The 23499-nt window shown below is 42.3% G+C and overlaps 2 protein-coding genes across 4 annotated transcripts in view; both read right to left on the minus strand.

Moving 5' to 3' along the window:
* Positions 1-23499, minus strand: part of rpl3 (ribosomal protein L3) — a 101112-nt gene that overhangs the window by 66376 nt on the left and 11237 nt on the right. The window lies entirely within an intron of this gene.
* LOC310990420 (branched-chain-amino-acid aminotransferase, cytosolic-like) overlaps positions 1513-23499 on the minus strand; it is a 31356-nt gene continuing 9369 nt past the window's right edge. Inside the window, exons 5-19 of one of the 3 annotated variants that reach the window (XM_083977767.1) lie at positions 22680-22746; positions 22482-22573; positions 20736-20840; positions 20560-20627; positions 19366-19462; positions 14865-14936; positions 12621-12821; positions 11076-11186; positions 8785-8904; positions 8478-8641; positions 4995-5137; positions 4825-4910; positions 3590-3730; positions 2998-3072; positions 1530-2536 (exon numbers count right to left, since the gene is read on the minus strand). In XM_083977767.1, coding sequence (XP_083833893.1) covers positions 2495-2536; positions 2998-3072; positions 3590-3730; positions 4825-4910; positions 4995-5137; positions 8478-8641; positions 8785-8904; positions 11076-11186; positions 12621-12821; positions 14865-14936; positions 19366-19462; positions 20560-20627; positions 20736-20840; positions 22482-22573; positions 22680-22746 — 1584 coding nt within the window. In that variant the 3' untranslated portion in view covers positions 1530-2494. Of the gene's footprint in view, positions 2537-2997; positions 3073-3589; positions 3731-4824; positions 4911-4994; positions 5138-8477; positions 8642-8784; positions 8905-11075; positions 11187-12620; positions 12822-14864; positions 14937-17332; positions 17716-19365; positions 19463-20559; positions 20628-20735; positions 20841-22481; positions 22574-22679; positions 22747-23499 lie in introns of those variants that run through there. The other 2 variants (XM_083977766.1, XM_083977765.1) reach the window with 2 other exon arrangements.

The raw sequence follows: 23499 nt of genomic DNA on the forward strand, positions 1-23499 counted from the left end.
TACAGAGATTGGTGAACAAAATGAATATTGCAACCTTAGGAATAGTTATAGTGTATCTCCCAAAATATCATTTTCAGAGAGTTTGATTATTGATCTGTTAAGGAAGTGGCCCCAAGGTTAAAGAGCCATAAACCAAAACAGTTTGTAGCCTTTTTGTCTCTTCATGATTATTTTGGGCGCAGTTTGTACCTTTGTTTTGCATCTCCATCTACACATTTGGTTCCATATTGTATTTCCATGAGATTTTCATTTCCATGTCTTTATTGGTTATAAAGCAGGTCTACATTCTATTATAATAATGTAAAATAAAAAAATTAATAAAAACACAACGACCCACTGAACTCAGGTGATGTTTATTGTAAAAACAGCTGAGTTAAAGTAACAGCACATTAAAAAAACAAACAAAAAAATAAAACTAAAGAATCCAGCTAAATCCCCTAGTGCACAAACTGGAAAAAATAAAAACAAACAGCAGCTGACAGCAACAAGCTAACAGACCGAGGTCAGGCACTTAGAAGAGAGGGACAACAGGTGTCTTACGGTTTGTTTGTAAAAATAAAAATACATTCAAAAGAGGAAAAACCAGCGAGGGAAGCACATGAAGCCAAGAATACAGCAAAAAACACTGGTGACACAAGCCAAGTACTTTGGAAGACAAGTCGACCTACGTTCACATCAAGACGAGGAAAATAAAATAATTTAAAAACCTCTAAAATAACAACACAATCTATTTGTTACGATACATTGTTTTCATAATGATTACACAGTAAGTTGTGCAGGAGCAACTGTCAGCATCTAACAGTCCTTCCTCTCCGCAGTTCGTAGGCTTCCTGTCGTCCTACTCTACCACCACTTTGTAAGTGTGCTATCGTCCACTTTGACCTCGTCTTTTTTTTTTTTTTTTTTTTTTTTAAATTTAATTTAATCTCAATCTTTAGTTTTTGTGCCATCATTTCCGTATCAAACAAAACCAACATAACGTTTTATCCGCTCTAAAAATCTGAGACTCGGCTCAGATAACAAATCTGAGGTCAGTGCAAACTCTCGTGTTAAAAGTGGAATGGCCCCATGAAGAACTACAGCAGCTCTCTGTCCCACATGGATCATTATTATGTACATGACAGTAACAAAACATCCTATGATGCCTTCACTGGTAGGCGCCTTCCACTTTTAGCTAATGATAATGTAACAGGTAGACGTCTACTGAGCAAACCCCCCATAGCTTGTGGTGAACAACAGTACAGGTTAATCGATAATACAGTTATTTTTCTCTTATTGATGATGATAAATAGTACTTACAGACACGTGTGTTATGTTGAATTGATAATAAACCGGGATATTTGATATGAGGCGGTTTCCTGCGGTCACTGTGTCATCATCTGCATTAGATCAAAATAATGGCGCCATCGGCTAGAAGAAGCATCCGCGCGCACGGCACACAAGTTGACCGTTGTTGCCGTGGACGGGATCAGAAAAGCTTTCATTGCTACATTATAAGCCACAGAAAAAATTAAGAAAAAAATCCTACGTCTGCCGAAGCGGTCGCCATTATGAATAATTTTGCTACTTTATCTCGCTTTATCTCGAAATTTGAATAGTCGTTTTCTTTGGAACTACTTTGTGTATCGTTAAACTGTCGGTGTTACTACGCGTGCAAGTTTTTAGCGTGGCCGTGCTCAAGCGGCTGAACTGCGGAGTGATATAGTGCGCGTGTGCACAGTAACGTGGCAGTTCAACGGTTCACATTCGAAAGTAGTTCCAACAGAAAATAATAAAATATTCAAAATAACGTTTAAATACTTGGACTGATATTAGTTTGTTCTATGTGTTTGTTTTTTTGTTTTGCTGACCCCATCTTCTGGGAACGCACCGCTCTGAATCTTGTTATGGTGCCACAGTGATTACAGGTAACTTACCACCAAATTACCCAAACTATTACTAAGTACACACCAAAGACATAGCTGCTCTAGTATTGCAAATATTTCACCTCCTATGCATGAAAAGAAAATGTCAGTTTGAGCCTTTTAAAGACCAGAATTAAATGTTAATGATAATGAGTGTTTGTGCTCTTAGCTATGAGCCAGTCAGTGTAGCCTAAGGATAAAATACCAACTAAGACTTGAATGCATTCGTCTTATTTATGTTTTGATAATAAGTGTTTTCCGTCTGTTCTTTTTCCAGCAACAGCTATTTTTTCCTGGTTAGTTGTTGAGCATACCTCGAGGTTAAGGGTTGCATATTGTTGTTAATATTGCTTCTCTAAGCGAGCTGTCACATTTAAAACCACCAACCATGTTCATATGAGAGTCTGCGGATGAAAGTGGCCCGAGAAGACGAGAGGCGTGGAGAGGCGTCCGTCTGCTCTGACTGGTGAGTAAGCTGGAGTGCATTAGTGGGTTGAGAGAGAAAAAGGGGATGGGTGGATGGGGCTGGTCGTCCAAACTGGAATTATGGGATTAACCGTTGATACAACTGGCATGTGCAAAATGGCCGTTTAAACGACGAGTGGTGCCCATTCGCTTGGTTTGCGCCCATACTGAGTGAAGCAAGAGCGACAAGGACAGAGAGGAAAGGAGAGATTAATTCAAGAGCAGAAAAAGAACATTTTAAGCTGCAGAATAAAAATCCAGCTGCTGTAAAATAGTTTGTTTGCAGCAACCTGTTGATAAAATTATTCACTCTTCAATAAACTAATAATCTAAAGCTTTTTTAAATAAAATGTAATAATAATTTAAGCAATTTATCAAATAAAAATAGTGAAAATGTTGGTTAAGCAAAACATGACAGTGAAGGCATCACCATTGGAAACTGTAAGGGTCACTTTCCCATCATGTTTTTTTAACATTTCACAGACTAAACTGTCACAGAACTGATTTTATTAATAACTGGACGACTCAGATTCAATGAAAAAACCCTGCAGCTGCATGTTTCATGGAGGCTTTTATTACCATGTGGGAATAAAAGCTGAGCAGAAAGCGTTAATGTCAGTGCACTCACCTGAATATCAGTAAGCTCTTTGTGGAACCTCTTTGCCAGATCTGGACCGTTCTGCATCGTCGGGATCTGATACGTCTGATATGAGAGAAAAACAGGAAAAAAAAACAAAGATTTAATCATAATTATCTACAATCATTTTGTTTACATGCTTTTAATATAAGTAGAATACAGGGAGTTTCTGCAGTGAGCTGGTTTCCTGAACACCAGACAAGGAGAAACGTGATTCCCATGAATATTGAAGGGATTTCTTTCACTGTACACTGTACTTAATTCTTTTCTTTTTTTTCTTCTTCTTTTTTTTACAAAGTCACATGTGCAGGGGATTAGACACTATGCTGTTGTTCTAACAGGAAAGACTTGTTAATTATCCAGATGACCTGGTTTCTCTGAGTCATCCAGCCACTTAAACGTCAGTAAACAAACACTATGAATTAGTGATTGATTGATTTATTTGGATCTCCATTAGCTATGGCAATGCCAAAGCTATTCTTCCTGGGGTATTAGTGAACTAATAAGAAAGCAATAACAACCACAGGAACTTGATATCAAAGAGTTTTTCAATTCATTACTAGAGAAATGTGTGATCTCCTACCTTCCCTCTGTAGAGGAGGCTGCCCACAGGACAAACCACGCAGGCCGTTCCCGCTCCGAACACCTCCATGATCCTGCCAGCGTCCAGAGCCTGCAGCAGCTCCTTGATGGTCATCGTACGCTCCGTCACCTTGAACTCACCCTGCAGCACAGACAGCAACAAACATGTAGATGGAATCAAAGTTTAATCCTACTTTTTTTTGTTTTTTTTGGACATTTTTCACTGGTAAAACCTTTAAACAAAGTTGTGAGCTTAGATTTATCTGAAATATTTAGATGTCTGAGGATGGAAAACTATCACATACCCTCAAAAAATTAAAGAGTTGAGTTTTTTTGTCTTTCACAGCTGCATAAACTCTTGCCTTGTCTTGGTCAGGAGAATGGCAACACTACAAGTATTACCCCGACTAATCATTGTTCATGTCCGATCACAACTCCGTGCGATTTCTTAGGCCGTCAGGGAGTGTGTTCACCTCAAAACCATTCGCTTATATTGCGCACATGAAGCACATGTTCACTGTTTGTTAGTCTCTGAGGCCATTTAGTGACTGTTTTGGTAAGCAACTGGATCCAGGGCGAGAGACACAGGCCTTTCTGTCAAAATAAAAGCACCAAGCTAACAAAATGCGGTGAAACTTTTTAATTTAAGGAATATAATTTACAAGAAAATCCCCCAAGCCATTAAGTTAACCTTGTTCTTTTATTGCATTTAATTTTATTACAAGTTACTGTCTATTTTATAAGTTTTATGTTGGTGAAACACTTTTACTTTGGTGAATTTGGTGATTTCCAGATCCTAGTGAACAGAAACCAGGTTCTTCTCCTCTCTGAAGAGCCTGGTGACATGAGGCTACTGTCTGTAAACAATGCGTCAGAGCGCTCTGTCATCCTATTGGTCGACATCAAGGTTCACGTCGAAGGAGATGTCAGACTAGGCCAAGAAATGCAAAAAATTTGAACATGCTAGACTTTCCATCGGGCGCCATAGACACAAAATCGCTGGTTGTCAATTATCACACATTGTCACACTACTCGTCTGTTCGTCGTTCCTGATGCTCATAATCGGGCACAACGCTGTCAAAATCGGCCTGAAATCGTGAAGTCTGAACCTGGCTTTAATGTACATTTTATCAGTGAGTCTAAAATCAACTTCTCTGTGAGAAAAAAACTACACATGTTTTTTTAAAATCCCACAATCATCTGAACATGAACTTGTTAACTCCAGTGGTCTCTTACCCAGGCTCTGGCGAGGTCCAGCAGCGACTGTCTGGTGACTCCTGGGAGAATGATGCCGTCCAGAGGAGGAGTCACCAGCTCCCTCTCTGCACACACACACAAACATTAGGTTAACTCATCTGTGACCTGACAAAGACCAAGTGAGACAAGCGGTGCAGTCTGAGTCTGACCTCCTTTCTCGTTGGTCCAGTAGATGAAGAGGTTCATGGTGCCGACCTCGGTGATCTCCTCCTGCTCTCCGTACAGCCACAGCACCTGCTGACAGCCGCGCTTCACCGCCTCGTTCTGCACCAGTATCGTCGGCCCGTAGTTACTGCACACACAGACAAAACACACTCATCAAATTAACTACACACACACACACACACGGTAAACAGACGTCAGATTACAGAGATTATTTAATTATCAGTCATGAGGTTGCTGCTGCTGCTGCTGCTGCTGATGATTATCTGAGGCTTCACTCACTCTGCAGCTTCTTCATTTGGTTTGTAGCTTAAAATATAAAAAATCAAAAGGCTGGGTAACACTTTATAATAACTACTCACTATTAAACGTTAAAAATTATTATTTACTAAATTCATAATTTATTAAACACTCTTTCTGCATTGATGCCAATTGGTATGTAATTTATAAACACAGTTATAGATACTTACTACGGTAACTCAGGATTAATAAATTCATGATTTAGTAGATTTATTAATAATGCAATTCAGGATTAATTCAGGTTGCTCTGACTTGACACTGACATCTCTTAAATAACTGAAAATATAATCATTAGGATAATACAGATGAGCTTCTTGATCAAACTTGTAACAGTGCTTTTAAATTCCATATAATTTAGTATCAACGAATGCTTTATAAAATATAATAGTGTGAAATAATAACAAAGTTTAAAAAAAGTAACATAAGGAAGAAAAGTTTTTTTCTTCCTTATGGTCACTGAGAACAGGAACTGTCTCAGTTCTTTATCGTCTCATCACATTAAAAAAACACTGTGCTTCATTTCCTCGATGAAACATAAAGAACGCGTTGTTCTTTGTTCTTTGTAATAAAATGTTTCACTCCTGCCAAGAGGTGAAAAGACGCTCTGAGTTACAACAACATCAACACGTCCGTGTGACAGCGGCGCCGGCGAACAGTCGAGTCCCAGGTGAGACTGAGGTGATGAGTCACTGTGTTAATCTGTAAAATCATCTTGTTCCTCGTGTCACAAGTTAACGCTCCGAATAAAACACACAACATTCACTGTTACTGATGTTAATATGATAGAGAACAAACTGGTTAAACGTCAGGCAGGTACGAGACCCGAGACACGTTCCTGCACCTCAGGTTCAGTGTTTAGTTACTAGAGCACAGACACTGGTCGATCAGTAACTCTATCAAATATAATCTTATATCAAGTCGGTAGTTTTAGTGTCAGTTCTGGTTATCACACAGTCCTGATGTGAATGTTCCTGAAACTCACGGTAACACGACATAAAACCTGTTAATACAGTGTTTTCTGTTTGTCTTCGTTATTTAATTTAGCAATTATTTACCTGTGTTTGTAATTATTCATTTACTCTGAGTCAATATTCACATGTTGAGATGTTCAGGATGCTCAGTTTGTCTGTCTCTGTTGTCTGTTTTTTTTTTAACATTACTGTGAATATATGCATCAGTATCAACCTTAAACTTCCCTTAAAGAGGAACTATGTAAATCCGGTCACTTTTCTTCTGTGTTGCTAACCCTCCTCTCGGCCATGTGCATTTGTTTACAACGAAGCCGGCAAGAAATCAATCAGTAGAGCGGTAGATAACGTTATATATCATATACAGGGCAGAGGATGTTGTTATGATGCCATGTAAAGCCCTTGGAGACAAACTGTTCGTAAAAACGGGCTATACAAATAAAATTGCCTTGCCTTGCCTCGTTTAATCTGTCATTATTAAGAGATTATGGGTTACGGGGCAAGTTTGTATCGCGGTGCAGCGGAGACGAGAGCTGGGACACCAAAAACAACTCAGTCTCATAATGTTGTGTTATTATCTCATAGCGTGGTGAATGTGCAGGTCACAACTTCTCCACCAGAGCGTTTTGGAGTTGTTGGATTGTGTATTTGATGAGTTTGATGAGGTACACCCAGAAATCCCACTAGCTTCCATAGCGTAGCTCTGAGCAGCTCACGGCTCTGCTCTGCCGTTCTAAAAATAGCTTGCACCGACAATTAAAGGTAACGAACCTACTGCTATGACTATAGGGGCCAATTTGCCAAAATGTTGAACTATCCCTTTAACATAAGAATGTAGTCTAGTTAAGCTACAAATCCTGCTAGTTCCTCTTTAATGGTGAAACTGTCTTTAGTCATTAGTTTGTCTTCTGTTCTCTGATGAACAGTCAGCAAACACAACAACAAAACAGTGAATAAAGCTGAGAAAAAAACTTGACAATGTCTCGACACTGAGCTAAAACCGGCTCAGTTCTGTGTCACCGGGGTCACAGAGGTCACCGGCCTCCGTCTGGAGTCGACTGCTGCTAAATCCGTCCTGATAACTGAAGTGAATCGTCCTCTCCGTGTGACGGAGGGAGAGCAGGTTTAGTTGGCTCAGTGAGTCGGCGGTGGGCGTTGGTGTTATGTAATCACAGTGGAGCTGAGCAGGTGTCATGTGGGACTCGGGCCTGTGATCACAGGCTCTGTGGAAGATTACAGCAGCACTGACAGCAGAGCAGAAACCAGACGCAGCCTCGATGTAAACCACTTTCTGCTGCTTCTACTTCTTCTGCTGCTGCTGCTGATCGGAGGTTTTCAAGTACAAACAGCCTCCCGTTTGTTCTTCCTTATCTAAAGTCATTTTTATCTCTGCAGACACTTTCCTTCATGACCTCTGTCTGACCGGTCAGACCGGTCGCTGACCTGCGACCTCGTCCACCAACAGTGATAACCTGAGCTCTTCCTGCTGCGTCTGATCTGATGTGACTGCAGCTTCACTGAGAGGAAACTCACAGATAAAAAGATGTTTGTCCTCAAATAGGAAATCACAATCAGACAATCTGAGCATTTAAAGGAACCTGGAAATTTTCCCTTCAGAGGACAAAGATAATCTCTGACAACGCGGGCATCCCCCGGTCGACCAATAGTCGTCATTTAGGGCCATTAGTCAACTTATCATCCCAGATAACGACACAGTGTTTCCCATTAAAGGGACAACAAGGAGTTTTGGAAAGCGAAGTGTTCTCATACTACATTTACCGTGAGCCTTCGTGTGCACGGTGAAATTCTTGGACCGGCGCAAGACAGACTCATGTTTTCATTCATCAAGAATTAAAGTCAGAGGTTCGAAAACAATCAGATACCGTCGTAGTTCCGACCATAAACGGCGATTCGGCGGCGTTATTCCCATGACCCGCCGGGCAGCGTCCGCAAAACCGAAAGTAAGGAAACGCTGGTCGGCTCGCCCAGCACTTCCACCACCACTAATAATAACAAAATAACGATAGAGACATAGATAGAGATCTGTGGGTGGAGGGTCACATGAAGGTCAACGGCGGTTTTTGCTATCAACAAAAACACAGACAAATCTGTCCTGTTTCCACCAGCTGATTCAAACAGGCTGAATCAACAGAGCTTTAATCTTCAGAGTCAGTTTAGTTAGTTTACACCTGCAGGACTCACCCTCCCATCTTGTACGCTCCAACTCCTCCCTGCCACGCTCTGACGAACGAGGGGTCGGCCAGCAGAGACACCGGGTTGAAGGAGCCCGTGGCGAAGTAGGGACCCACGGGGCCGATGATGACGAAGATCATGGCCTGTCCTGCCCGGGAGACGCCGAGAGACGGCTGCAGGAGGAGAAAACTTTTAATTAAATACTTTAAATCACAGTTTGATTCCCCGCTGTGTGACCGTGTTCTCCACAGCGACGCTGCTAATTAAACTAACGGGTGACCTGACGACCCTGACGAGCGCCGACGTCTCTGCTCACCTCGATGCCGATGAAGGTGGGTCTGATGTAGAGGCTGGCGTCCAGGGAGTGAGGAACCCACTCCTGGTCGACCTCCACCAGCTTCCTGATGCACTCGAGCAGCTCGGCTTTGTCGAAGAGCTGCAAGAAAGACGAGACGGGCTTGTTAATACTCACTCACATGATTCGTCCCCGTGCGACACACGATGAAAAGGTGCAGAGCTCAGTAGTCGTCATCCACAACAACAAATCTTTATTAAAGGGTTAGTTCAACATTTCGTCAAATTGGCCCATTGCCATAATCCCTATAGTTATAGCAGTAGGTTCGTTACCTTTAATTGTCGGTGCAAGCTATTTTTAGAACAGCGGAGCAGAGCCGTGAGCTGCTCAGAGCTACGCTACGGAGGCTCATGGGATCAAACTCATCAAATACACAATCCAACAACTCCAAAACGCTCTGGTGGACAAGTTGTGACCTGCACTTTCACCACGCTATGAGATAATAACAGAACGTTACCAGACAGAGTTGTTGTAGAGGCAAATTCGTGCAAAACCACTGATGGTCGTCGCCGTCAGGGGCAGTTTTTCATCAAGCAGTCTCTGTATTTCCCTCTAAAACAACTCTGTCTGGTAACGTTGTGTTATTATCTCATAGCGTGGTGAATGTGCAGGTCACAACTTGTCCACCAGAGCGTTTTGGAGTTGTTGGATTGTGTATTTGATGAGTTTGATGAGGGAAACCAAGAAATCCCATTAGCCTCCGTAGCGTAGCTCTGAGCAGCTCGCGGCTCTGCTCCGCCGTTCTAAAAATAGCTTGCACCGACAATTAAAGGTAACAAACCTACTGCTATGACTATAGGGATTATGGCAATGGGCCAATTTGCCAAAATGTTGAACTATCCCTTTAAGTAACAAGTGTACTGTAAATGCATTTCTAGTTTTTTCCTCTGTGAGCTCTGAGAGCAGCTCAAATTCAGAACATGTGTCTGAGATTTGAGCCAAAAACTGGAGCGAAGCCGAGCGGTTACATAACGACTCAACGCTCCACTGTGTCGGTCTGTAATGAAACCGGCCGCCGCTGCCACAGTCAGAGGAATGTGAGAGAGAGAGAGAGAGCTGCAGCAGCACAGTGATGAGGATGAGGAGGATGAAGATGATCTGGTGACATGTTGGCAGAGCTGCAGCAGGAGAAACCTCACAGTTTGATTCAGCCAAGTGTGTGTGTGTGTGTGTGTGTGTGTGTGTGTGTGTGTGTGTGTGTGTGTGTGTGTCACTGTGCTGCAGCCTCATGCTCCACTGACACAATGAAACACGATCCAGACGGATGAATGAGTCTGAAGCCATGAAGACGAATGAATAAAACACACGACACAGTTGAGTCTCAAACTGAACATGTGTTTCTGTTCAGTCTCAAAAAATAAACCAGACTGTGAGTTTGTCCCTGCAGAGCCACCGTACCGGCCAACTCTCTTTCAAAAACACTGACACCACAGAGGCCCAGAAACAAATGAGTCATGGCTTCAGCCCGAACACAACAGGCTGCAGTAAAACTCTACGAAGAAAAACCTTCACTTAGGAGTCAGGGCTTTGATCAGTTTGACAAAGAAATAACGACTTTGAGTTTTAAAGCAGAAGTAAGTGATATATTTGTGTTAATATAAGTCTTAAATAGTTATATCTTCCGACAGCAATCACTTACATAGAGTGTTTGGTCTGAAACACGGGTCTCTCAGTCCCTCTGCTCTGCTCTGAGCCGAAGAGAAAACATTTATCGTATCCTACAGTTTTTATCCAATGAGGAGAGAGAACGGCATGCAGGGCTGTGTGTGCAGCCAAGGAACGCCGTGAATGTGGTGACGTAGGGACGAGGACTGTTATGGTGCGTTCAAGGCAACTCGTAACTCGTGTTTTTCCGACCTGTGAAGTTGTATCAGTTTGATCTGGTACGATTTCACGGGTCGGAAGTTACAAGTGGCCGTTATAGTGACTTTCACCGGTAAAACAGGTCGGAAAAACACGAGTGGGTTGCCTGGAACGCTACAAAGTCGTAAGTTGTGACTTGAAGCTGTAATTTACGGTTTCAAAAGCCTGCCTGGAACGCAGCATTAGCGAAAACGACCGGACCACTCACTTCTGCTTTAACTCTGCAAAACTGAACCAGTTCAACAACTTCTTTGTGAACAAACTCTTCATGTACACTGGCGGCCATGTTGTGTGTTTGTGTGTGTGTGTGTGTGTGTGTGTGTGTGTGTGTGTGTGTGTGTGTGTGTGTGTGTGTGTGTGTGTGTGTGAGAGACAGCGTAGAAACTCACAGGAAGGCAGCTCCTGTCTGCGCTCCTGTGCATCCTCTCCATGTTCAGCATCGGTCTGAACAGACGGATGTGGTTGTCGACTCCACGGAAAGCCTTCATGCCTTCAAACAGCTGCAGAGACAAGAGATAACACACACACACACACACACACACACATTACATACTGTATATTATGATATCGTCTTGAACCAAACAAACACGTTTCTTTTACATGTGGAGAATCTGTTTTCTCCGTCTCTGGAGCCAAAAACAACGTTGTGACACATTCGACCTTTGTTGAGTAAAAACTAAATCTCCTGTAGTTACGATGTTTCACTGTGTTTAGATTACACTTCAACTCACCGAGTTTCACTGATTCTGTTAATTATTATGAGATGAGACATCGTGAAGATTATTCTTTAACAGTCTGAGAGACTTTTATTGTCTTATTCAGACAAATATAAACCCCTAAAATCTGAGACAGTGGAAGTAAATATTTCATCTACTTGCTCATGTTCAACCCGTTTTTTTTTTCTTAACACTGGTGAAATGTGGAAGTGGCGACTCAGAAATCTGTAATCTGTCATTACAAGTGGCAGGACGATGTGTGTGAGGATCTTGAGTGAAAAGGAAATGTGAATATTTGACCTGCGAGACAGTTTATACCCCTACATTTTCTGCTTGTGCTCCTAAAATCTGAAGTTAGGGCGCCACTCACGGTGTAAAATAATTACAGCCTTGTAAACCAATTTGTAATTATTATTTTTTGCATCAATGACACTGATACCTTTTCTTATAGGGCCATTTTCCAGTATATGCAATTAAACCCTCCTGTTGTCCTCCTGGGTCAAGGAAGGAAGGAAGGAAGGAAGTTAGGAAGGACGAAAGGATAGATGAACGGAAGGAAGGAAGGACAAAGGGAAAGAAAGAAGGAAGGAAGGAAGGACGGACGAAGGGAAAGAAAGAAGGAAGGACAAAGGGAACGATGGGAGGAAAGAAGGAAGGGAAAAAGGAAGGAAAGATAGATGGGAGGGAGGGAACAGATTGGGTCAAAAAAGAAGGAAGAAGTAAGGATGAAGGGAAGGAAGGAAGGGAGGGAGGCAAAAAGGATTGTGGAAAGAAGGAAGGGAAAAGGGAAGGAAAGAAAGATTGAGGGAGAGAACAGATTCATTCAGGAAGGAAGAAGGGAAATAAGGAAGGGAAAAGGGAAGGAAAGAAAGATGGTGGGAGGGAACAGACCAGGTCAACTGGATCAAAAGGGGAAGGAAGAAGAAGTAAGGACGAAGGGAAGGAAGGAAGGAAAGAAGCAAGGGGAAAAGGATTGTGAAAAGAAGGAAGGGAAAAGGGAAGGAAAGAAGGAAGGATGGAGGAAGGGAACAGAATGGGCCAATTTGACCCAGAAGGACAACAGGAGGGTTTTAAACACAAATCTAAAATAGCTCTTAGAGGATTTATCTAATCTGCCGGACGTTATATACTGATTATAAATGCAGGTGTGTGTAGGTGTGTGTGTGTGTGTGTGTGTGTGTGTGTGTGTGTGTGTGTGTGTGTGTGTGTGTCTCTCACCTCGATGGAGTAGTGCAGCGCCGAGCTCGCCGGGTGCAGCGACAGGTTCTGGAAGGGTTTGATCTGCGGCGCCGCCCAGCCGGCCTTCTCCGACCAGTTGATGGTCAACATGTGGTCGGAGAACTGTTTGCCGAACACCAGCGTGGAGGGGTCGGGCTTGGGCCGGCATGCCGCGCTGCGCTCGATGTTGATGTCGGTGGCCTGAGGCGGAGGAGACGCACGACGGGCGCAGGAGGAGGAGGAGCAGGAGGAGGAGGAGGAGGAGGAAGAAGACGGGACGAGAGCAGAGCAGGCGACGGATACAGGAAGTGATTTTTAGAATCATGGTTATTGACAGAGCATGCGTCCATTAGTGGAGCGTTACACACGTATATATAGAGAGCCGAAGCGGACGCAGGAAGTAACGGCGCCATAGACCAGAGCGGCATCTGAGAAGGACTGAGGCATTCTGGGTAATTTAGGGGCAGCGCCCGGGATCCCTCCATTGAAAGGTTCAGCCTTCTTTTTACAGTCTATGGTTCAGCCTAACTGGCTTAAAGCAGAAGTAAGCGATATTTTTGTGTTAATATAAGTCTTAAATAGTTATATCTTCCGACAGCAATCACTTACATAGAGTGTTTGGACCGAAACACGGGTCTCCCAGTCCCTCTGCTCTGAGCCGAGGAGAAAACATTTATCGTATCCTACAGTTTTTATCCAATGAGGAGAGAGAACGGCATGCAGGGCTGTGTGTGCAGCCAAGGGACGCCGTGAATGTGGTGACGTAGGGACGAGGACTGTTATGGTGCGTTCAAGGAAACTCGTAACTCGTGTTTTTCCGACCTGTGAAGTCGTACCAGTTCAATCTGGTACGAGTTCACGGGTCGGAAGTTACGAGTGGCCGTTATAGTGACTTTCACAGGTAAAACAGGTCAGAAAAACACGAGTGGGTTGCCTGGAACGCTACAAAATCGTAAGTTGTGACTTGAAGCTGTAATTTACGGTTTCAAAAGCCTGCCTGGAACGCAGCATTAGCCAAAACGACCGGATCGCTTACTTCTGCTTTAACAAACTAACTAACAAAAAGTTGGCTATTAACAGGCTATTTACAGACAACACTTAGCCAAAACCTCCCCGGTGATTCGACCAAATACGTGTAGATGTCCGCGTAAGACATTTCTGGCCACTGTGTGGAGTCATTGATCATTGTGGGAGGCTAAATGAGCATACCGGTAGATTAATTGTAGTTTTTCGAGATAGCGTGAACGATGGGTTTCAAGGACGGTGTCAAAATAATTATGAGACATAGTGCTACAAAAGAAACAAAAAATAAAACATTAAAATTGATTGTTAGTTAGTCTACGCTCCATCAAAAACACAAAAAGCTACTGAGTGCAATTTAAAAATGCCAGGCGCTGCCCCTAAATTACCCAGAATGCCTCAGTCATTCTCAGATGCCGCTCTGGTCCATGGGTCCTTAACTCGGAAAAAGTCTCCATGTAAGTGAACGGGAGTCAAGTTTTATTTCGTGATCCGATTGAATTGTGTCATGAGAAATATGACTTCTACCCGTTAAAAACATAACGTTTCGTGCCGAGAAATCCGCAGTTTGTTGTAAAACTATTGCATAGAATAAAATTCCGAAGAATCTGTAACCAGAAAGACTACAGGTCGCCTAGGTAGGTACGTCACACACCACATGCCGCCCTTTCCCGTGTCAGTTGGTGACATATTTTCTGCAGTCCGTAGAGCGTCTTCACACAAAATACATTCTTCCGTTGCCGTTTTACGATAAACTGCTGATTTCTCGGCATGAAACGTGATGTTTTGAACAGGTAGAGGTCATATTTTTTTCTCATGACACAAATCAATCGGATCACGAAATAAAACTTTGACTCCCGTTCACTTACATGGAGACTTTTTCCGAGTTAAAGGGTCCCATGGCGACGTTACTTCCTGCTTCCGCTTCGGCTGTCTATAGAGTCACAGTGCCGACTTATCTGGTCGATTAGACACAAATTAATCAAGTTCAATTAAGCTGAATTAAATAATTACAACAGGCAGACAGTGAAGGGAAAGACAGACAGGAAGCAAAACTTTAAATTCTCATAACTTTTCACAATAAAAGCTGAAGCACACGGCACTTCCTTCTCTCCGTGTGTGTGTTAATAATCTACAGAGCAGACGTGTACAGTCAGGCCCGACGTCACATGGCGTGGTTTTCACCTGGCGAGAGAGAAAATGTTAATGTCGTCCTTTTGTTACCTTGAAGGAGCTGGAGAACCTCAGGGAGCCGACGGAGAGGGGGAGGGCGTGAACGAGTCGACCATGGAGAGCCTGCAGACAGGAAACAGCCCAGTCACCGAACAGCTCGTTATGTTTATTGAGGAACAACGAGCTGAAGCTGAAACTAAAGCAGCAGCACTGAGACTTTTTTGGGGGAGTAAACACAGTAAACACACACTAGGGATCGACCGATGTGGGGTTTTCAGGGTCGATACCGATACCGATGATTGGTAATCAAGGAAACTAAGGAAACTAATAACAGATATTGAGAACGATATTCATTTTGCATTCATTTACTGTTTGTTTCTTTTTTGTACACTGTGAAAATCTGTGATTAAAAAGACTAAATTATTGTAGAATAATTTACTTAAAGGGATAGTTCAACATTTTGGCAAATTGGCCCATTGCCATTTTAGCAGTAGGTTTGTTACCTTTAATTGTCGGTGCAAGCTATTTTTAGAACGGTGGAGCAGAGCCGCGAGCTGCTCAGAGCTACGCTACGGAGGCTCATGGGCTCATGGATTTCTTGGTTTCCTTCATCAAACTCATCAAATACACAATCCAACAACTCCAAAACGCTTCGGTGGACAAGTTGTGACCTGCACATTCACCACGCTATGAGATAATAACACAACGTTACCAGACTGAGTTGTTTTAGAGGTAAATACATGCAAAACAGCTGATGCGTGTTGCCTTCAGGGGCAGTTTTTCAGCAAGCAGTCTCAGCATTTTCCTCTAAAACAACTCTGTCTGGTAACGTTGTGTTATTATCTCATAGCGTGGTGAATGTGCAGGTCACAACTTGTCCACCAGAGTGTTTTGGAGTTGTTGGATTGTGTATTTGATGAGTTTGATGAGGGAAACCAAGAAATCCCATGAGCCTCCGTAGCGTAGTTTTGAGCAGCTCACGGCTGCAGAGTCAAAGGATATCGGCCGATATTATCTGCCATGCCGATAATCGGTCTATCCCTAACACACACACACAATGACAAACAATGTCAGTCGGACATTGTTGTGTGTGACACAGCTGGTGCTCGGTGTCCTACTGTAAATAGCAGCAGCAGCAGCAGCAGCACATGAGCAGGGCGGGCGACTGTAAAGAGGCAGGAATGCAAACTTTGTTTTACAGTTTCCTGGGTGGGTGGTGGGGGGGGCAAAAGGGACGAGAAACTAAACAGCAGAGCAGGAAAAGACAGAGTGAAACACACCTGATCAGACTCCAACAACAATAACAAGAAGAAGAAGGGCTCGCTGTGGAGAAGTGCAACACAAGATGTAGAAATAGTTTCTCATGCCAGTAACAGAGGTTCGGCCAAGGTGTGTGTGTGTGGTATTAGAGGGTGTGAGGGTGTGTGTGTGTGTGTGTGTGTTGAGCTGTTACTGTGTGTGCCAACAGCTCTTTTTTCTTTCTCTCTTCCTTTTTGATTGCATGTCAAAATAAAAGCAGCCACATGGTGCACACACACACACACGCAGAGCTTTGGAGACTCCTCCAAGTTGCAGCAGCTTTTGTTTCATGGATGATGCAAGTTTGTCCTTTTGTTGCAGCCACAGCGCGTGAAGCTTCGCAACATGCACGTGTACAAAAAAAAGTATCTAATGCACGAGACTTTTATTTGTATTATCCTGGTTTTTAATTCACTTTTAGACCCACAGGACATTTATGAATTAAATTAGGTAACGCTGAAACATGAACACCGGCTCGCTGAACATGTGGGTTAATTATCTCACTTCATTAACTACACAGTAGCGTTGTTATAACACTGTAGTAGGCTAATACGGTAATTACCTACATGGTTATTACTGCAGATCTGCAGAGGTGGAAACTGTTTATAATCTCACACCAGATTACGTGCAAAAATCCGCATATTTCAACCAACAGCTACTGATTATGAGTCTTATGTAACACCAGAGTATTTAACTCAAGTCTACCCTAACCCTCTGTAATTAAAGGCGTGTTTTATCCAATTCGGCTAAAACGAAAAAACACAAATTAAACCCAACGATCCTAATGTTTTCTATCTCCATCCTCCATCCATCTGTGAAGTTAAGTCATTTAAATAAACACTACATTTTGCAAAATAAGGTTTAAAGAAGAAAACAGGAGTTGAGCCGAATTACAAATCGGAGCTACACGGTTAATATAAGATTTAAAAACGTGATTTTTAAGCAGCAGAGTTGTTGTAAACAGCGAAATAAGTTCAGTTTTTAGTTTTTTCTCAGTGAGGTTTTGTTTGTTTGTCTCCAGCCAGCTCGAGTCCCCCTCGGAGGTGGCGGGACTGTGTGCTCCGTCCTGCCCGCCGACCTCTTATCTCTGCTCGGTCGTTATCAGCTCATTAATCGCACGTTTTAAAGTGAATCATTTACCCCGAAGATAAACAAACACACGACAAATTATCTCTCTCAGACACACACAGACACAGATAAACAGCGGTCAGTGAACTCACCGTCCGGAGCGCTGCCATCTCCGCTACGTAATGAAGACAAACCAGATTATTTGTTCGTGCGGAAACAAAACAAAGTCAAACTTTGGTTCCGCTTTGAAACTGGAGAAACAAAAAAAATAAACTCCTTCGTGATATAAAATAAAAAAAAACAATGACTGATCTACAGAGGGTAATTTGTGTTTTTAGAAATTAATCACTCGTTTGTTATTTTTTATTTTTCTGGATTAACAATAAAAATTAAAAAATAACCTGAGCTGCTACTGTGTGAAAAAAAAGAGAGAAAAGATTTTTTTTAAAACGAGGAAATGACTTCGCCAGAAAAAGACATTAAATTAAATTAGTAGTTACAAAAGTGCCTGGTTTTATTCCTCGGTCACCCTCATTCAGAAAGTCACCGGAGGCGTGACGGGAAACGTCGCAGCTGATTGGTTCACGGCGGCGCGACGTGATGGGGGGGAGGTTATTAGAGGTCAAAGAGGTCGACGCTGATTGGCTGAGCGGTGGGGAGTGGACTCGGTCGAGTTACACAGTTGGTCAAAATGCCAAAAGTTAAAGATGCTGAGTGACTGCAGGAAAGTTGCAGACCAGACTTACATGAATGAAAAAGCAGATTTTATTTTATTGAATGAAAAGTACATCATGGGTGTAATTTGCATTAAAACTGAGAGAAACACATGTTTTTCTTGGGGTCATTCCTATGTTCCCACAGCCCTACGTTCCCACAGCTTTATGTTCCCACATTTCTAACTTTTGTTGTCACTGAAAATTAGGCCCTATGTTCCCACAGCCCTTTGGTCCCACCATTGGTTGGGTTTAGGCAATGAAGAAAAGAGTTGGTTAAGTTTAGTAAAAAGACCCGGTAGAGGCTAGACAGGCCAGATAGGTAGAGAGAGTCCAGTGGGAACATAGGGCCCCATTTTGAGAAAAATCTTAGAACTGTGGGAACATAGGGCTGTGGGAACATAGGGCTGTGGGAACATAAGGCTGTGGGAACATAGGCATGGACCCGTTTTCTTCTCATTTTAGAGGCTGTGACCAACATGTTTCTGCATTTTGATTAAAAATAAAAGTGTAGATGATGAAAAAGGAGTTATAAAAAGTCAGTATTTCAACATTAGTCTGAAGCAGGATCAACACAAACAGCTGAATTAAATCACGTTGTGTTGCACGGCCACGATGAGATCCTCAGGTCGACTGGACCTGACTCTTGAAGCCGTAGTTGAGCTCGGCTCCTCCGCTCAGCAGGAGGTCGATCCCGGTGCAGAAAGTGGCGTCGGCGGCCAGATACAGCGCCATGAGTCCGCTCTCGATCTCGGTCCCCATGCGACCCATCAGCTGTCGGCAGAGGAAGGAAGGAAAACTCGTTATTCTTGTGGTTCCTGCAGGTCGGTGGTTTCACAGAGGAGTCGACCCCTGAAACCACCGACTGTGTGTTTATGTGTGTGTGTTTACTCTCCTGCAGCTGTTGCCACAGGTGCTGCTGCGCTGTAAAATAAATAAAAACAGCCTCCAGGAAATGTTCACGAACCAGGAAACATCACTTCCAGTTTTTCATCTTCTATTCTTCTACAACTAAAGACCAGAATGAGGAACTATGACGTGTTTTAAAATGTACATTAGTAACGTTTTTACTCATATCTTTGTTATTTCATCTCACGTCACGTCAGAAAGTTCTACTCAAACACACACACTAAATAATGAAGTGAAAGCTGAGACTGAGACTGGTTTGCAGCTCTGCCCCTGCGTCTTCAAAGGCCCGGGACGAAGACAAAGCTTCAGGCCGTTCATGTTTACAACTGAATGGACGCTCCGCAGTTTGGATCATTAACACGACAAAGCTGCGGGAGCTGAGCCGCCTCAGTGGAACATTAAGTTTAGTTTTCACTGGCTCCTCCGGCCGAGCAGGAATAAATAGTTTCTGTGGGTGTGGGTGAGGAGGAGTCGCTTTCATTGTTTTATTCCTGATTTATTCATGTAATAAATCTTCTTCCTGGAATCTCCAGACTCTCTAAAACTTGTCGTCAGTGCTTCACCTGAGCATCTTCTCCTTTCTTGATGGCGGCTGCAGCGTCCGGAGTTTGATCTGCCAGTTCCTCCCACAGCGGCGTCATGACGTTTCCTGGAGAGATGCTGCAACACACGACAAACAACAACAACCGTCATCATACAGCAACAACAAACGTGCTTTTACACCTACAGATGAATAAAGTTTACAGCATTATAATCATCTGCATCTGTCTATTAACTGTTTTTCCTGCTGCGAATAATCATGAAAACAGTTGCTGACAAATGGCCAGTTCAGTTTAATCAAAATGCTACAAATATGTTTTGTTTTTTTTGTTTTATATAATTTAAAATACATTTTTGGTGTATTTTGTCACAACGTAACGTCTTGACAAAACTTTGACAAAAGACACAGATGATTTTTTTATGTTAAGAATCCAGTTGAGGCTGAAAAAGGCAAATTTATGCAATAAAAAAGCCTGAAATCTTGTGTAGATTTGTCTTTTTAGTCTATATTATTACTGTCTTTTACATGTAATTGTAATGTTTTTATATCTGATTTTCCTTCCTGTCTTGTGTCTTATTGCTGCTTCACAAATAAACTACCATGTGTTTTTTAGGACTAAACTAATGTTGCATTTAAAGCAGCTGAAACCATCAACATTAGGAAACAACAGAGATTTATCTGTGTAATCAAATACAATCAACTTCAAAAATATGTAATAATGTCATTTAATACTTTTAAAACTTGTGCTTTTACCTTTATTATTCTACTTAAGTTAGAATGAAGTGTTTTACTATGGTTCTTCCGTTACATTTGCTTTTAGTCTGTAAAATTATTACTGTCTTTTACATGTAATTGTAATGTTTTTTTTATATCTGATTTTCCTTCCTGTCTTGTGTCTTATTGCTGCTACACAACTAAACTGCCTTGTGTTTTTTTTAGGACTAAACTAATTTATGCATTTAAAGCAGTTGAAACCATCAACATTAGGAAACAACAGAGATTCATCTGTGTAATCTAATAATGTCATTTACTGGTGCTTTTACTTTAATTGTATATTTATAATGGAATATTTTTACATGGTTCTTCTGTTACATTTGCTTTGCGACCTTTTAAACCATTTTGATTAGATTGATTTAGTATAAACATATCTTTTGTTGCAGTTCTATGAACATGGATTTATTTCTGAGGGGGGGAGTTAGAAACCAGCTGAACTCACCAGTTCACTCTCACGTTGTGGCGGCTCTCGTCTATGGCCATGGCCTTTGTCATGGAGATTATCGCCCCCTTGTGGAGAGAAGCTCACGTTACGGCTGAACAAGTCACAGTGATGAGGTGAAGTAGTGTGAAGAAGTGTTCGATTCCCGGACAGGTCAGGTCAGGTCAGCCACTCACCTTGGTGGCGACGTACGGCGCGGCGTCTCTCTGCCCGATGGTCGCTACCAGACTGGAGACGTTGATGATGTTCCCCTGACGCTGCCGCAGGTACGGCAACGCAAACTGCAGAGAGAGGGAGACCTCCATCAGTTCAGAGATCCTCTATGTCACTGTACATAAGTCACGTGGTGAGTGAAGGACGAACATGGAGGTGAAGTTAAGTTTATAAACGTATAAAGCCAAAACACTATCATTTATAATTATTATATATTTTCAAATATATATTATATATCCTTATATATACATATTTATTGATTTATTTTTTACTAAAAACCTCATCCAGCCTAATTCATGGGTTTGAAACTGCAGGTCATTCTGATTAATATAATTACTTAAAGGGATAGTTCAACATTTTGGCAAATTGGCCCATTGCCATAATCCCTATAGTCATAGCAGTAGGTTCGTTACCTTTACAGTCGGTGCAAGCTATTTTTAGAACGGCGGAGCAGAGCTGCGAGCTGCTCAGAGCTACACTACAGAGGCTAATGGGATTTCTTGGTTTCCCTCATCAAACTCATCAAATACACAATCCAACAACTCCAAAACGCTCTGGTGGACAAGTTGTGACCTGCACATTCACCACGCTATGAGATAATAACACAACGTTACCAGACAGAGTTGTTTTAGAGGTAAATTCATGGAAAACCGCTGATGCGCGTTCCTGTCGGGGGCAGTTTTTTGGCAATCAGTCTCTGAATTTGCCTCAAAAACAACTCTGTATTATTTTGATGAGGGAAACCAAGAATTCCCATTAGCCTCCGTAGCGTAGCTCTGAGCAGCTCACGGCTCTGCTCCGCTGTTCTAAAAATAGCTTGCACCGACAATTAAAGGTAACCAACCTACTGCTATGACTATAGGGATTATGGAAATGGGCCAATTTGCCAAAAATGTTGAACTATCCCTTTAATCATCAAACACAATGAAGAGCAAGCAAATATTAATGGATAACAGAGAAAGTAAATTGTAGGAGCCATATTGTGCCGAGCCAGAAGGTATTGTTGTATTGTTTTGTACAAATAAATCCCCTTTTTTATGGTAACCTTCGTTTTTGGCAATTGGTTTGATCGCACCATGCACGCGTCAATTCAGCTAAACATCAGCACCAAGTGAGTGACTTTCTTTCGTTGCTTTGAGGAGGAGAAAGGTCACTACATAAATAAATAATCAAACATTAACCTATTTATTTTACAGTGTAAAGACTCTTTCGTTACTTTGAGGAGCTTAAACACTCTGGGGTTGTGCTTTTTGTGTTTGTTTGTCGTTTTTGTTGTTTCAAGTTATGAAAACAGCCACCGGTGCATCACTTTTTTATATATATCCCCTGGAAACACTCTCCCTCTCTGGAGCCTGTTTCTGTGTTTGGTTGTGTTGTGTGAATTGTGCGTTTTCAAACAAATCAGGCTGTTTCCTGCTTGTTTGCTTTTGTTTGGACTATTTGCATGTGTCTTAAGTACGGTGGCCCTGGAGGCCCAACGTGCTGTAACTTATGGAAACACATGCAAATATACAAATTCAGAAAACATCTTCAACACAACAGGAAGTGTTTCTGGTTGTTTCTTGTTGTTCAATGTCCAATTGTGACTTTTCAAATTAAAAGCACAGAATAACATTGTATGATGAAGATGCTTTTCTGAATTTGCGGTGTGTTTGTGTTCGTACTTCCATCACCATTTTACATGTGCACATTCAGGTTGGACATGTTACTTTAGAGGCCGAGAAGTAGCTGATGAGGTTCAGGTTGAGCAGGTCCATGAACTCCTTCGCTGTGGTGTCGTCGGTGGATTTGTAAGGCGGATCTGAGGAGAGAGATTAACAAAACAAAACAGCAGAAATCAAACAAAGAGTCCTCGCCCTCTCTCTCTCTCTCTCCTGTGTGAGGGAAGTGAGAGAAGACACACTCACGCCACCCAGCGTTGTTGACCAGGCAGTCGATGTGTCCGTGGCGCTCCACTGTGACGGCGATCAGCCTCTGCAGAGACAAACAAACACCACACATGACAAACTGGTTTCCACAAGAAGAGACGAGACTGAAACCAGCTCAGACCTGACGATTCACATTCAGCTTACACCTACTGTAACATCAATGCGTGTGTTTTTCCTGCTGCGAATAATGATGAAACTTTTAACTTTTGACACTTTTAATGAATGGACAGTTCAGTTCAATCAAAATGCTACAAATATGTTGGTTTTTTTTGGTTTTATATCATTTTAAATACATTTTTGGTGTATTTTGTCACAGCGTAACGTCTTGACATAACTTTGACAAAAGACACAGATGATTTTTTTATGTTAAAGGGACAACGAGGAGTTTTGGAAAAGCGAAGCGTTTTCACACTACATTTATGAGCCTCCGCGCGCACCGTAAAATTCTTTTGACCGGCGCAAGACAGACTCATGTTTTCATTCATCAAGAATTGAAGTCAGAGGTTCAAAGAGGTTCAGTTACCGTCGTAGTTCCGACCATAAACGGCGATTCAGCTGCGTTATTCTCATGACTCGTTGCGAAACCGAAAGTAAAAAACGCTGGTCGGCTCGACCAGCATCTCCGCTACCACTAATAATAACAAAATAACGATAGAGACAGAACGATATATTTATCGAAAATGGGCCCATTAACAAGTGTGGGTAGCGGAGATTCATCCACATTAACGTGAGACTTTTTTATAACCGAATAGAAACTCCTCGTTGTCCCTTTAAGAATCCAATTGAGGCTGAAAAAGGC

Source organism: Trachurus trachurus (genome assembly GCF_905171665.1).
Source record: "Trachurus trachurus genome assembly, chromosome: 8".
NCBI classification, from domain to species: Eukaryota; Metazoa; Chordata; class Actinopteri; order Carangiformes; family Carangidae; genus Trachurus; species Trachurus trachurus.